At 39.8% G+C, this 16,766-nt stretch overlaps 1 protein-coding gene across 2 annotated transcripts in view; it reads right to left on the bottom strand.

Annotated features, from left to right (window-relative positions):
* Positions 1-16,766, bottom strand: part of WWOX (WW domain containing oxidoreductase) — a 529,815-nt gene that overhangs the window by 184,093 nt on the left and 328,956 nt on the right. Inside the window, exon 9 of one of the 2 annotated variants that reach the window (XM_075433872.1) lies at positions 13,315-13,360. The exons of the other annotated variant lie outside the window; for it this stretch is intronic. Within the exon in view, the coding sequence (XP_075289987.1) occupies positions 13,315-13,360 (46 nt within the window). The remainder of the gene's footprint in view (positions 1-13,314; positions 13,361-16,766) is intronic. 2 annotated transcript variants of the gene reach the window in all.

Consider the following 16,766-nt stretch of genomic DNA (forward strand, 5'->3'; position numbering starts at 1 on the left):
TCTAGAATCAAGAACAGAGTTATACCCTGCCAGTATGTAAAACAACTGAAATATGAAATGAATACTTTCTCTAAACCAAAGACAACAATAACAATATCCTGGCTGTCATCCATTGACTATGTATATAATTACCACAGTGCCAACTACTAGAAAAGTAGGAGGCAATTCAAAACAAAAATTGAATCTGTCAGACTCGATACTGTAAGATTTATTCTTGTCAAAGATCTGTAGGCCACAAATAATAATTGAAGCTCAAGCAGTTTTAAAAAAAAAAGTTTGTTGAAAGTAACAGGAGTCTTTTTCTTTTTTTTTAAAGGTCTAAAACTGCTGTAGAAATCTGCAAGTCAATCACCTTGTCAACACTAGCAAGGAAAACAGTTGAAAGCCATTCTAGCAGGCAAGGTAGAAAGGAACACATATTTGTAACGTAATAGAAAATAACTGGTAGAGATTTAGAAAGGAAAAACCTGCCTAACTACTCTCCTTGACTTTTCTGAGGTTACAGAGAAGGTTGATGATGGTAGTGCAAAAGGCATAATTTATTTGGATTTTCAGAGTGGTGGCAATGAAATTTAATGTATTAAAGGTAGGAGCTATGGGGACAGACAAAAGACCTAAATTTAAATATCAAGAAAGAAAAATAAAAAGGGATGGTTAGTAAGGGGGAATTAACTACACCAGCAAAAACCAAATCTTCTATTGTGCAGATAATGTCAACTTGCCACTTTTAACTCAATGCCAATGATTAGACAAGTGAAAAATAAAGAATTCTAAATTAGAGATGATCAGAGCAAATGCTTTCTCACTGGGAGAATAATAAAGGTCTAGAAAGACTTGCAAAGAAAATTTGTTGTCGCTGTACTGAAGGAAAAAAACACAATTTACTGGGTACCTCACATTGTTAAAATGCTACAAACCCTGATGATTATAGTCCTAGTCATCTTCACTCATACTTCTCAAAGTAGAATGACAAAGGGGAGTATTTTTTCCAAATGTATTCACACTTTTCCTGACTTAGAATAAAATGTAATGAAATCATACCGAACCTTTGATGTACACGGTTTTAGACACACCTTAAAAATTCCACTGAATACATCTCATTCAACAGGGAGAGTTTCTAATGCTATGGAATGCTGAGATTTGCAAAATCCAGATGCACATTTACTTTTCATTGATATTAAGCTCTCATTTATTAACTTAATTCAATGCTGTGGAACTTACACAGTTGTAAAAGCTGTCAGTTAAACTTCTTTTTCCCTAGGATTTTCAAAATTTCCGTGTAAGCTGTCTGCAGATCCTTTTTGCACACAGAGCAGCCTTTAAGTAACAGTTCAGACATCCCCCCAAATATTCATTAGATATTGCTCACACAAAATTCAGATGAAGCATTTCCACTGCATTTTTCAATTATTCACAATCTTCAACATTGCCTAAAATTGTACTAGGAAATCCAGTGCCAGCAATGTGTGTATCTGTGCATGTGCATGACAGAGATGCACTTTTATGCTGATCCCTCCAAGATCACAAAGTGAACATTATGACTTCTCCCTTGGACAATGAAACAAACATCTGCTTATTCAATGGAAATGTATACAATTCTGAATTACCAAAATCAGCCCAACTTTGAATGATTCAATCAACAGGAGGAGACGTTTCTGAGAACGATGGGACTGTACTTTGGAGATATGTAATCTGGGCTGCCTATCTCTCCATTCTCCTTTACCTCCTTAACAACTTTAGATGCATAAATAAAATCTAGGACATTCCATTTATATTTTTAACTTCAAACCAGGCATGAGAGAAAGCATTTTGCTGAATGTCAAACTCACACAAATATTATGCATTAAAAATGTAGTTGCAAGACCATTTTTTGAGGTTTCAGTTCCATTAATCAAATTGCCTCTAGTGAGGATCACTGGATTTCACTCTAGTTTGTATCCATGCAGCAGTCTGCAACTGCCCTTCCATTTTTTCTCTCCCTCATCACTACTACCGCAAAAAAAGGGTAGCTGTTCACACTAGCAAGGATGACATCTGACTGCAAAGACTTGCAGAAACATCTTATGAGGCTCAGCAACTAGGCACTAGAATGGCAGATGAAATTAAATGTTGATGAATGTCAAGTGATGCACATGAAAAAACAAATGCAACTTCACATGCCTGCACTGAGCTTATTCTGAGGATGCAAGAGCAAGATCTTGGGGTTATAACACAAGTGCTATGAGAACATTAGCTCAATGCTCCGTAGCAATTAAAAAAGAAATATGAAGTCTAGAATTATTAGGAAAGGAATAGAGAAGAAAACAAAAGACAGAATTCTGTCACTGCACAAATTGATGATTTGACCGCATCTTGAAAACTGGGGGAAGCCCTGGTACCCTCATCCTGAAAAAATATCACAGCACTGGAAAGGTACAGAGAAGGGCAAAAGATATTATTATTGCTATGGAATAACTTCTGTATACAATTAAATCCCAGATCTTCTTCCTCACAAAGAGAGAGCTGAGCGGAGACATAATTGTGGTCTACAAAACCATGAGCAGCCTGGTGAGGGTGAAGAGGGACAGACTGCCTCGTTCCGTGCAGGAGCTGGGTGCCATCACACAGCACTAGTGCGTTCCAGGCTTCAAACAAATAAAAGGATTCGCTGAATTTTTTATGCAATATGAAGTTAAGCTTTTAAATACCTCCCACAGGACACTGTGGATGCTAAAAGTTTACAAGTCAAAAATTGACTGATGAATGTAAGTTATTAAAGGCTGGGAGAGATTTGGGGAAAAATTCTCTATTGTTTGCTGATTCTCCTTCTCTTTCTATGGCTTCTGCTGTTGTCATTTGTCAGAGCAAGTATACTAGACTGGTTTGAACTTTGGACTGACCCTGTACAGACATTTTTTATGAAGAACTGCCACACACCAAACGCATCATTAAAAGAAAAGGGGGGCAATTGGACTGAAGAGCGGGTGGAGGACCATAATGTGCTGAACAACCCTGAAGAATGGCTCAAACACATACTTTTCCCTAGAAGATTTATAAATAAGCATGACTGTCTGTATACTATCAATAACACATAACAAAAAGTCAGGTCAGCCTTTTCATTTGTAATATCCTCCCTTTCTTATTCACCAAGTTCTGGGCTAACAAGGTTTGATTTAAAAAATAAATGCCCACAGGGGTTGCACCCGGCTGCTTTCTTACACCTGCAGCAAAAAGCACAAGGTTTCACTGGGACAGACCTATCCTACAGGTCAATGATAATGCTAAATCCCATTTCTCTTTACGTCATACCCCAAAGCATTCTGTGCTGCAACCACTGAGCATACTATACCCAAAATGATGGTTTCAGGCCCCTGGGGCACAGATTCTGCCCTTTATTACTTTATTAGAATAAATATAGTTTTATTGCTTTAACTACAAATGAATCAAATGTAACAGTTTAATACAATAAAATACAACAAATCCTCATCCTGAGGAAGAAATGGAGATAGCAGTCCGATGGTAAAATTAACCTGGGGGATCACTTACTTGTTACAAGCCTTTGTTTCTGCATTTGTATGTAGCTCCTGTACACAGATCATTGCAAGTGGAAACTCCATTCATGTCTTTTTTTCTCTTTTCTTATAGCATCTGTGGGTTCAGCTGTTATAGGGGACAACACAGCGGCACTCCTTGTTTAAAATGTACTCCCTTGATCGACAAATGCAGTACAGTTAGCACTTGAGCCAAAACAATCAGATAACACTATCAACACTCGTTCTTCTCAGCAGAAAATCCTTTACTTCGCTATAGTTACGCTGGGGGTGACTATACACCTCTTGTCCCTCTCCTTGGAGTAGAACCACACCATTGGCATCAGCATCCACGGCTGGATACAGAGCCACGACCACTTCCCCCCAAAAAAAACCTACTAGGGGGATGTAGTTAACAGAGGGAGCCCTCAGTTGAACAACCGCCAACCTGTTGGAAAGGCAGACAAACACAAACACCCATCCAGAAACATAGCTCTGTGGGGATTTTGGTTTTGTTATTGATCTTCCCGTTCTTCTCAGTTAAAGTCAGTTTAGAATGGCTGTCCCAGTCTTTTTTTCTTTAATTCCTCTTGTCATTCTTTTTAAAAAAAAAAACAAAAGCAAAAAATCTTTCTAGAAAAAAAGAGAAAGAGGAAAACAGAAGGCCTGTTCCCTTCTTGAAAGGATTTTAAACCTGTGTTTGAACTGGCTTTCGCTATCCTCTGATACCAGGTCTGGTTGAGCAGTATTCAATACCATTCAGCACCATCTTTTTCTGAAGACTGTGTCTTGGTTTACTGCCAATGTCCTTGATCAGAGCACAGAAGCATTTACTTAGGAAAATAACATTAAATGGCAGCCCATGGCAACAATAACAGCTCTATCGCCAGAATACACTCGCAGAGGATGCATGGGTGGCTCGATGGCCCTGAACACTTAAGTACATTTTTTTCCTTTCAATTCCCTCTGGTACATTAATTTTTATTGATAGCTTATAGCTATGGCAAGTGGTCTTGGTTTTACTGACTTGCAGGACTGAGGAATATCACCGATGTGGAAAAAGAACCCCCAACATAACAACAAGCTACCTGGCCACCAGACTGTGTATCTTTTTGAACCACAAGTCTTTATTAAATTACAAGAGCAACTGTTCTTCCCTCCCCTACTTATCTGTTCACTCACTGATTTCTTTAAAGATGGAAAAAACTATCATTTCTATAATTTCACAGAAGCGTCAGCTGATTTGCTCTGCAGACCTGGGTGCAAAGTGTACTGGATTTGGGAAATGCACATGTTCTCTGCTTCTTTCACAACCCAGTCTTACGGGCCAGCTGAATCCTAAGCAAAATTCTGTAAATGGATAATGTTACAGGTACTTGTCCGTAAACCTCAACAAGTTGCAGGGAGAAAGAAAACAAACATTACTTTATGACAAAGAGATTTGATAGTGTTAAATGTTGTTTCCTTTTTCCTGCCTGTATCTTTGTACGTATTAAAAAGATGCGTCTGTGTCCTGTTTTATATTAAAAACCTGATCTAGTAAAAAAAGCAGAAAAAACAACTTGTCTGATCATTTGTATTAAATAACTGATTTGAGACAAAATGACTAGGAAAAAAATATCACAGCATCTGAGTGCAGAGAGTTCTCACTGACCAAGACTGTAATCAAGTCTTTCTAGAGCCTGTGCTGGAAGTTGTCCCCTGAATTCTGGTGTTAATGGATCATGCTGAAGTTTGTTTGTTTTCTCCCACTGAAATCTTAAGGGACATTATGTTAATTTCGACCGAATGCAATTTCTGTTATTCCTACGTATGTGACATGAAAATGACCTTGCATTGTTACACAGCCACACAGCTGCATACTGGCGGCAAGAAATCTGGAACATGCAGAGGTTGCTGAGTCAAGCCTTTAAAAGTAACATACACATTAGTAATGCTAACGAAAAAAAAAGTGTTAAAAAAAAAAAACGGTGCATTACAAATCTTCCATTACAAAACCTGGAGCTCTTATAAAAGCAGTGTGCTTTCACTAAACATGAAATTAACTCTGTCTTCATGTACAGGTTATGTTGTACTGTTCACTGACACATCACTGTATCCTATGATTAACCCTGCACAGGTGTGAAATAAAAGGGATACAGAACAGAGCACAAAACATCCCTCTGCGAATACCCTGGGCTGAGTCTTCACCTACAGCTTCTATAGTGCATCAGTGAGTCACTTAGACTTTGGAGATCAAGCACGCTGCCGGTAGTCATCCCTGCAGGCAGCTCATGGTGACACCACCTCAGTTCCACACCGACACAATGTACAGGGCACCTAGAGGACATGCTTCAGTCCACCCCTGAAGAGCTCGCTGAGCAAACCAGAAGGAAAAAATACCAACTAAATGAACCTGCCTTTTTCCTCTGTTTTTTGCTACAGTCCAATCATTCAGCTTGTGCTATTATCAGACGTACTTTAACATTGCTGCCTTTTGATGGGTACTTGCCTTTGGAGGAAATAATAGTGCCACTGGGTCTTGGCTTCAATAGTGTCGGGAATCACTGCTAAACCATATGGAGCCATAGCAGGCTCACCAGTACCGCCCAGTCATATTAATTGCTAGTAGCAGTCATCCCAGTGGCTCCAAAAGCACTGAAATATGTAGATGACTGCTGTAGAGACTAACTTCTTCAGCCGTGGTCTCAGCATGCAGGTTCTGCAGGACAGACATCTCTCTTAACAAGCCTCTGCACAGTTGCCAGCACAGCAGACACTCATCGTAAGGGGTCTTTGGACACTACATAATACAACAAAATACCACTGATCATGCGTATCTAAAAGACAGAAAATAAAACTAAGACTGAAAATGGGGTTCACCTTCACTCCTAAAAAACAATGCGAGTTTGGATAAGGTTGTTAATGATTAGCCGAACAAAAATTATTTCACAAGCATCTTCTTTCCCAATTAAAGAATGATTACATGGTGTGATACAGTAATTACCTAAGCTGCCCTCCATTCTACAGCATATATGGTGAGTAGCGCTCAAAAGGAACCTCACGTTCACACACGCTCTGGGCACACTGCTACAGTATGGGATCACTCAGGTCCAACTGCAGGAGACTGCTAAGGCAGAGGCCTTTTAGAAAATGAGAGATATGAGCTCTTTTAAGTTAATAATGCATCTAATTTTCATTTGTATACTCTCATCTTTGTTTTGACTTTTTTTGACATCTGAATACTCTGAAAGAAGGTAATGAAATCTGACTAATCAGCATTTTCAGAGATGACTCTGATCTCCAGGAGCTCTTCAGGAATAATGATTACGGCACATTATTTTTTTAGTTCTGATTAGGAATCTGCAATCAAAAATTATGCTTATACAAAGAAACTTAAATATTATCAACAGCATTTAGCACTGCAGAATTGGTACTAATGACAAAAATGAAGTACTAGTAAATCATACATTAAATTTTTAATATTTAAAACAACAACAACAAATCTTTTCCCTTTTAACCACAAGAGCTACGACTTCCCGATGAAAATCACAAAGGTATTTTCTTCTTCTCTGAAAGGCATATTTCCCTCTAATTAATTAAGGTGAGAGACTGAGGCAAAGCCAAAGGATGAAGTAGAACCTGATTGCCTTCTGCACCTCTCACTGCTGCTTACAAACCGCAGAGAGAAATTTCACCTGTAAAGCTGTTCTGCTATGATTTTAGCACCTGTTTACAAACTAGGGTCCCAGTCTGTCATCCAGTGAAGTTTGCCACCAGACGTGGTGACTGTGCACAGGTTATTCCAATCTTCAAAAAGGGCAAGAAGGAGGACCCAGGGAACTACAGGCTGGTCAGCCTCACCTCCATCCTGGGAAAGGTGATGGAGCAGCTTATTCTGGAGCTCATCAACAAGCAAGTGGAGGAAAAGAAGGTTATCAGGAGTAGTCAGCATGGATTCACCAAGGGGAAATCATGCCTGACCAATCTAATAGCTTTCTACGATGACATGACTGCCTGGGTAGATGAAGGGGGAGCCGTGGATGTTGTCTACCTCGACTCCAGCAAGGCTTTCGACACAGTCTCCCATAATATCCTCCTAGGGAAGCTCAGGAAGTGTGGGCTGGATGAGTGGTCAGTGAAGTGGATTGAGAACTGGCTGAATGGCAGAACTCAGAGGGTTGTAGTCAGCGGCGCTGAGTCTAGTTGGAGGCTGGTAAATAGTGGTGTCCCTCAGGGGTCGGTACTGGGCCCAGTCTTGTTTAACTTCTTCATCAATGACCTGGATGAAGAGTTAGAATGTACCCTCAGCAAGTTTGCTGATGACACCAAACTGGGAGGTGCGGTAGATACACCAGAAGGCTGTGCTGCCATTCAGCATGACCTGGACAGGCTGGAAAGCTGGGCAGAGAGGAACATGATGAGGTTCAACAAAGGCAAATGCAGGGTCCTGCACCTGGGGAGGAACAACCTCATGCATCAGTACAGGCTTGGGGTGGACCTGCTGGAGAGCAGCTCTGTGGAGAGGGACCTGGGTGTCCTGGTGGACGACAGGTTAACCATGAGCCAGCAGTGTGCCCTGGCTGCCAAGAAGGCCAATGGCATCCTGGGGTGCATTAGGAGGAGTGTGGCCAGCAGGTCGAGGGAGGTTCTCCTTCCCCTCTACACTGCCCTAGTGAGGCCCCATCTGGAGTACTCTGTCCAGTTCTTGGCTCCCCATTTCAAGAAAGATGAGGAGCTACTGGAGAGAATCCAGCGGAGGGCTACAAGGATGATGAGGGGACTGGAACATCTCCCCTATGAGGAGAGGATGATGAGGGAACTGGGCTTGTTCAGCCTGAAGAAGAGAAGGCTGCGAGGGGACCTAATAAATGCTTACAAATATCTGAAGGGTGGGTGTCAGGAGGATGGGGCCAAGCTCTTTTCAGTGGTGCCCAGCGACAGGACAAGGGGCAATGGGCACAAACTGAGGCACAGGAAGTTCTGTCTGAACATGAGGAAGAATTTCTTCACTCTGAGGGTGACGGAGCACTGGAACAGGCTGCCCAGGGAGGCTGTGGAGTCTCCTTCTCTGGAGATATTCAAGACCCACCTGGACAAGGTCCTGTGCAGTCTACTGTAGGTGACCCCGCTTCGGCAGGAGGGTTGGACTAGATGACCCACAGAGGTCCCTTCCAACCCCTACCATTCTGTGATTCTGTGATTCTGTTAGCTCTATACTGGTGAAACCCACTTGTATTGGCATAGCAGAAAGGCTCAGAATGACTGTCCTGAGAGCGGGCTCAGGTCTGTATCTTTTACTGCCTGGACTGAAGCAAAATATTGATTAGGGCTGCTTTTAATATGCTTCCTAAATGAACATTTGTTTTTCTTTCTTTTCCTTCAAGGCTTCACAGTAGGTGAATTTTAGGAACAGCTTACCAGTCTGAAAATGTTCAGGTCTGTATGTGAGGTTTCCTATTCATATGTGAGGAGAAATACATTTTAATTGAATTGAGAAACATCTTTTATAACAGTGCAAGATAAAGAGAGATTGTTCTACAATCACATAAAAAGATCTTGGCAAATGCCTCTGCAATACTTAGATTGAATAAGAGATACAGCAGATATTTTGTCATTTGTTTCCTGGGTTTTTGACTGGCTATAGCAGGAAGGGAAGTGTTACCATAAACATCACTGAATCGCTAGAGGAAATTTTATTGTCTGCCAGATTCACAAATTGAAATCGATCTTCATTCTACCAATACCAGTTTTGCCAAAGTTTCTGCAAAGTAGGCACAACAAAATATGGCAGCCCTTTGAGTTACTTCTGATTACATTCATACCATTTGTCTTGAAACAAAAGTTTTTTTTCTTTTTTTATCTGACTGCAACATATAATTTTAGTCAGCTAACACTAAATTAGACACCCACTCAGATTTATTATGATAAGAACATTCAGTAAGCTAATTTCAAGATGATGACTCCTATAAATTCTTATAATTTATTATTTAGCACTTTGGTTTTTAATCATTAAGTACGTGAAGACTTTGTAGGTCAAACCTGTATTAATGAAGACAGTAATCTATTTTTCAAACTCTCTGCTCCTCATCCACCTTTCAAATTGTAAATTAACAGAAATATCTTTAAACATATGTAGAAGAACAAAGGGAAAAATTGGGAGTATTTGCAGCACCATTTAGCTAACCATTCCAGAGACCCTGTCTATTAAATCCATTTCCTCACCATTTTTGCAACTCTTACCAAAGGGAATGCTGAAATCAAACAAAACAAAAGATAGTCCTTAAATGAGCAATTTTAATAATCAGAACAGCACAAATGAATTGAAATTATGCAAACTTAAGCATTAAAGTTTGCATTAGATTGTTACATTAACACAAATGGGGTCATTTCGAAGAACTTTCTCTTGCTGGCCACAGATTTCTGAAACTTAAAAGATTCATATGGTTAATATTTAAGAGGCAAGTAAAGATATCAGAGGAGAACTTCTCTTTCACTTGAGCCCATTGCTGGCGTGCAGAGTGCCTAATGACTCTTATCTGGGCCATACTGGAGGGAGCTCTGCTGCCATACTGGCCTCCAACTATTTGAAATCACCATTCAGATTTTACACATGCCGGTCCTCAGCACATATTGAACTTTTACTTATTATGCTACATCTGTTTGTTTCTACATCTAATGCTTCTTTGCCCTCCATTCTCTGGTGCTTTTATCCCCCGTGGGACATTTAATCCTTACAACAACACTGGACATTCTTTTCAGGAGTGCATCGGGACTGAAAATCTGAATATATCACACACAGTATGTAAGAATGCTGTAAATTAATTGAAATGTATTTTCAGGAAGAACTTTTATAACTATTGCAGATCTCACATGCATGCATTTATCTTTCGTCCGCTGTTGCAAACTTAGTGACTCATTTGTTACTGGGAATAATAGTTGTGTCATTTCTTCGTGCAATTAATAAAGCTTTGTGTCACGCATACCTAGTAAATGAAGTTCACAACAGGAAACAAAGCACTGCAAACAAAACGTGCTTGCTAGGTCATTGGTAACTCTGAAGCAGGTTACCAATGGTTCACTGGTCTTTTGTAACCTTTCAACATAGGAACAAATATTTCTGGAAAATACTTAATATTGTGCACATATGAAAAAACAACATTGCAAACATATTTATTCAGCCTGTAGACAGATTCCACAACTGTCAAAAATATATTTGTTTTTTGGTGGAAATCACGTGAAAAAGAGTCTCACCTTCCCTCAGGTGTATGGCAAAGAACATGGAAGAATTCCAAAACAGGAATAAAGGACTAAAAACTGGAATCCTTTAAGCACTAATTGATTTAGCCATAGACTAAACTACTGGTCATCACCATGCTATAACTAAAGACTAGAGCAACAGACATTTCCTTGGTCCTCCACTATTTCCACAATTATAAGCTCTGCCAAAAAGACAGTGTCTCGGGAGTGGTTTGGGGAGTCATAGGGGACAGGAACAAAGGGTGGAAATCAAGGAAGGAACTGGGCTTGTTTGTGGCCACGAAAAGAAACGAAAGGAATGGAAAACTGCAAGTCAGCGTCTCTGTAAGCGTCCTACAGCCAAGAGGTAAATAAGCCGCAGTCCAAGTGGAGGTGAGGCAATGGCCCTGGTCATGTCCAGAGGATAGAAACAACAACTAGAAGAAACAGAGCTAGTTCAAGGACTGAATTTTCAAGTTGTTAACAATTTCATGTTCAAGAAAGCATCAGGAAAGCCTGTAAGAAAGCACATTAGTGTAGCGCTGCCCTTGAACATGCGCACCCTACCTCTTTGCTGGGTTTATAAGCATAAGTACAATGCACTGCAGCAAGGGCAGAGGTTTCTGAACCAGACCGGGTCCACCACCCGTCTCTGCATGAATGTGCACCAGGGGCACTCACCCACACAGGCAGCCTGCAGGAAACCTTAGTTAACTCTCTGCTCCCCAGAGAGCTAGTTCAGGAATCATAACTGACACAAAAGCTTCAGAAAGCTCCAAACACTCCTTGAATATCTTCAGATCTCACTGAAGGGAAACCAAGTGATAGAGAAGTCAACAGCATGAACAGACGTATTTTGAACACTTCTGAATTTTTCAGGGGAGTGGCATGATGTGCAAGTGGAGACAATTTCAAGGCCTCTAACCGCCAGCACTGGTGTACAAAAAACCAAGTGCGTTAGGTGGAGCCCTCTGGGCCATGGTGTGAGATGGGAAAATAAACTGGACGTATTGTTCCCACACAGTGAGCTGCTGCTGGGAGGTCCCGCTCCTACCCAAATCCTTCCAGAGACAACGTGCACTGTGCCCCCGAGTTCATCCATATAAGACCATGTAAGCTTAAAATTTACCAACACGGTGTTAAAAAAAATTAGAGTTTTCTTAATTTGGATACTAATACTTTACCAAGGTGGGTTCTCCCCTTTCTACATTTGCTGTTACAACTAATAGCAAAACTAATCTATCATTGACTTATAAATCTTTAGCAAGCTTTTTACCAGTAAATTGGTGTAGATTGATAAACTGATGACAATGGACTTTGGTGTTATCACTCAAATCAACCTCTATTTTAAGAAGCACGTGTGGGAATTTACGTACTAAGGAATGCTCTGAAGACCTTTCTTTCATCTTTGTCTTAGGTTTCCAGGATAGGCATTCATGAGACAAGGAGAGAAAAACTTCCAGTAAACGATGCTCATCTGCGTCCTTGTCTGGAGGGACCGCTTCCAGAGACCTAGCAGGCAGGATTCACAACATGGGATTTTTAATGATGCTCTAATACTCCAAAATCCAAGCTTTGAGATGATGGCGGCCAACTTCTTTTGTTTTTACTGAGAACAAAACTGCTTACAGCACAGCTGATTTTGGTCTGCAGACCCTTGCCTGCTGGGGTCTAGACCAAAATCAACAAATCTTTTTACAAAGGCCACTGCACAGCTGTGAAATGATAACTTTCAGGCACTGCAGATTTGGGTCATATTTGACCTAATGATCTAGAAGTGAAAGTCTCCTTAATCCCATTACTAATGCTCTGACTCATCCAGTTTCTGATTGTAAAAATGTCTGCTTAATTCCTTAGAAAGTTATGTTTTAATCTGAGAATATTAATTACATTTAAAATTATGACTCCCCCATGATTTATAACCTCACAGAAACTATTGCATTTCCATATGCGGTTTTGCCATTTTCTCTTCTATATACCTATCATTTTCCATTGTTTATTTTCCTTGATTGATGGTAGGGCTTTGGAGGTTTCCCATTATGAGCTTTATAATTATCACTGGTAATAGAGAAGCTCTTCCTATTATATTCAGTGAGACTGCCCAAATTATTCATTGCAGACCACTGGTACAGGACTACAAGAAAATAAGAATTTATTTCCAGTCTCAGGCATATGCTAGATAAGAGGATGTATTTATTTCTCCATGTTTCAAAAGGATTAAGGTTTGAAAAAATAAATATCACTTAGCTTGTCAGCATGCAGAACATTATGGTGCTGAGTTTAAAGTCCCTTTTCCTGGGTTAAGTACGACAAATCTAAAAACGGGAGGGAGGAAATCTCAAATATATCCTTACTCAGCTAAATAAATGAATACGATATATTTTAGCTGTTAAGCAGGTTTACAGAACAGACTGCACAAAACTGTATCTTGGCTTTAACAGTATAATGTGCTTATTTAGAGAAATGCTACAAAATTCCAAAAGTCCTTGACCCTTGGCTATTCCAAGAGCTCACTGAATACATCATCTGAGTTTTGCTTAATTACACATAATTAGGAAATGTAATTATGCTTTCACTGTTACTTTACCATTAGAAGTGTAGTGGACAGCAATAATGTTGGTAGGATACAGTTCCTGAAAGGAAAAAAAATACAATCCACCTATATAAACAGAATAAACATAGAAAGACTAGTAAACTTTAACATAAAAATTTAAACACTTTGCTCTTGGCAATAGATGAATACTCGTTTTAAAGGCATTTTGCCAATCTTTTTCTTCAGAGCATCATTTAATGATACGCTCATTTGCATCAACAATCTGAGCATCACCAATTTTTTTTTTCTGTTACTTTGATATGCTAACTTTATAACATATTTATGACTTTTACCATTATTTCCTATGCTAAACTCCATCCAGGCCACAGATTAATAAATGATTTTAATTATGTAATCCCTAAGAACTAAAACATTCTATTTGTGTGTTCTTCCCTACGCTAGCGGTGCTAGCGCACCACGGTTAGGAACTCTGTCTGAAATAAGCTCATTCCCAAAGCAAAATTTACACAGCTTGGTAACGTGGGAAGGCAGCTATTTCACGCCTTGATGACTGCCCACCAAAGAAAACAGAAAGTAGATGAATGCAAGTTGACAAAACAGATATAAGGGAAAGAGATGTGATCTTCTAGTACATCATATTTCTGCTTCTTTTGTTTATCATGTTTTAACTGCCTATTATAGCAACTAGCTATAACAAACTAATACACTCCATTAAATATATTCGTTACTTGTAATGTTTGCTCAGTGCTGAGAAATGTTTCAACAAAGTATATTTAGCAATAGGGTATTTAGTCTCTCACTGGGCTCTGCCCTCCAAAACTTCGTGGTAAAGGCAACTGTGAGGTCAGCTGTATTCAGTCCAGAGGCAGAATGAACACATTGCTTTCTGTACAGGCCTTGGGGGAATTTTTATTTGTGACACATACCCTCTGCATGCCTCCTGCGTACTGTGGATACCCCTACTCCTCATCCCTGCTTGAGGGTCAGGTGGCAATCATTATATATTAACAGAAATGACGGTGGATTAATAGTGAGGCAGAGGGTTGCCTTCTTGGACTGCACTCTCAGTCTGCCAGAGAATTGTTTTCTGCCATTTAATGTCAGCTGCCCAAACCGAGCTCCATCTCGTAGGGCAAACACAGGCGAGAGTTACACTCACAAATGCAGCCCCAGCCATCGCGAGGGGACAGAAACTTGGGGCACAGAGGACGTCATGAGCACCTGGGGGACACTTGGGGTCACCCCTTCAGTAGCAACGGGATGTGAGACCTCAGACTCATCATCCCACCCCTCCACACACCCAAACTAGTCCTGCACCCAGAGGACCTCAGCAGAAGAGCACAGGAAGACGTCACTCAGGGTGCACGCCATGCGCGCCCAGCACCTCAGGGTGCCCAGCACCTCAAGGCACCCCACACCTCCCACCACTGGTACTTGGTGCTGGCACCAGAGGTGCAGCCACCTTGGGAAACTGAGGTGAGACTTCTAGTTAGGGCAGCAAAATTTTTTAAATATCTTTGCTTTAATCTCAAGAGCATCTGAAAAGAGTAACAATTCTGTAGCAGTACTTCAATCGCTATTAATAGTGTTTCTGTGCGGGATAAGGTCTTAAACACTATGGAGGTAGGTTGATGTTTGTTTTTTTTAAGAATCTAACACTCCACAGATGCTATATATAAGCCATTGGTTTCTGTTATTAAAATATGAAACAGTGGCTACACCTTAAATACCACAGAAAGTTGGAATTGGATTAGATATACTCTCATCTTTGCCTTGAAGTGTTTAGCTCTGCTGCTGTGCGCTCTTAAACCATGTTTTGTTCCAGAAGTAACTGCAAGACCTAAGGAGGCATGAGAAATAACGTGCTCTGTATCAAGTGCCTATCCGTTCATCAGGCTTTTAGAGCCCTTTTGGAATATGCAATGCATCACTTACTACATTTATAAAATAAATGTAACATACACTAGATGTAATCTAGACTCTTATTATCTGCATTATATATCTTGCTATCTAATATAAACTACTTACATGTTATCAGATATAATTACTGAATATATTTACTATTTGGGAAAGAGCGTAGCAAAAAATACAGAATTAAGATAAAAGAAAGGGAATGCAAGTAATTCACTAATTGCTTCAAGAAGCTATGATGATATTATTTTGTTATTAAAATAAGTTCGTTCATTAATCAGCCAAACAGACAGGCAAGGATACTTAAACCCATTTTTACAAACAGCAATATTTTGACAAATATATTTTTGAAAACACAGTATACAATTAGAGTTAATTGTAATAAATTTATCTACAAACTGAACTTTTATTTGCCATTATACTTTCTTAATGAAAACAGTTCTCATGATGCCATTTTACCATGACCCTTTATGGCAAATGCAATAGGCAGCAACCAAACATTTTAAATAACAAAATAATCTGTGCTGGCAATTTTGAACACACTTCCATCAACAAAACAACATTGATGGCAAAAGCACGAACAGCCCCGCTGGCTCAGGGGAAGGGACAAGGCATGAAGGCAGGGAAGAAGATGGTGGGGGGGAAATATTGACAACTGCAGAGGCACTTTTTGGTGAGCTACCTCTTGAATTTTCATAGCAGGACATCTAACTGCTTTGAAACACGTCCTAATCAAAAACAAGAAAAAAAATATGTTTATAAGCAATTCCAAATGTTTCTTGAGACCCCAAGCAGAAGACACATGAATCGTGTTAGCTGAACACTTAGGACGAGGGGGGAAAAAAAAATAAACACATGAGGAAACATTTGTCAAATGGATATTTTTTATTTGCCACTATGATATTATCTGGAGATCTCTAGTGAACTAATTACTCAGAGAAACTCTTCAGCACTTAGGTAAAAGAAACATTTCTAAGAAACTCTCAGCATTCTCCTTTGAAGAAAGGGCACTTTCTCAAATTGTTTCCAGTGTACAGTATTGCACTGGAATGTGTGGTCTCACACAGAGGTTGTAAGTCCTACGTACAGACTTTCTCTTACAGCTGGACTGCCTGGATACTACATCTGGGCTTTTGGTGACAATGACTAAGCAAAAGAAAGAGTAAGCCAGAGAGCCTTAAACAGAGAGGGGGGTGTCTCTTTTATATAAATAAATACAAAATATTTATTATATTATATATAATATGTAAAAAAAATCCACTCCACAAGCAAAGCCTTTGAAGTGACAGCATTTAGGATCTGATCAACATAGGTGTGAAAACAGAGAAGCCACCAAAGAAAACATAGTATCATTTATTTCCCCATCACAGTCCAACTCTGTACACTGGACGAGCAGTAAGATTTTAACAGACTGTACAAGATGTTTGGGTTTCAGTCTGCAAGGCCATTCTGCTGATACCGCTACGCTTGTTTTTATATTGTGTCAGATATTTTTCTTCTAAAACGTTTCTATAAATAATAAAAATGAAAACACTTAGTTTATGGAAGGATTGTTCTATGTACAAAGTGTCGTC

The sequence above is a fragment of the Opisthocomus hoazin genome, chromosome 12, assembly GCF_030867145.1.
Source record: "Opisthocomus hoazin isolate bOpiHoa1 chromosome 12, bOpiHoa1.hap1, whole genome shotgun sequence".
Classification (NCBI taxonomy): Eukaryota; Metazoa; Chordata; class Aves; order Opisthocomiformes; family Opisthocomidae; genus Opisthocomus; species Opisthocomus hoazin.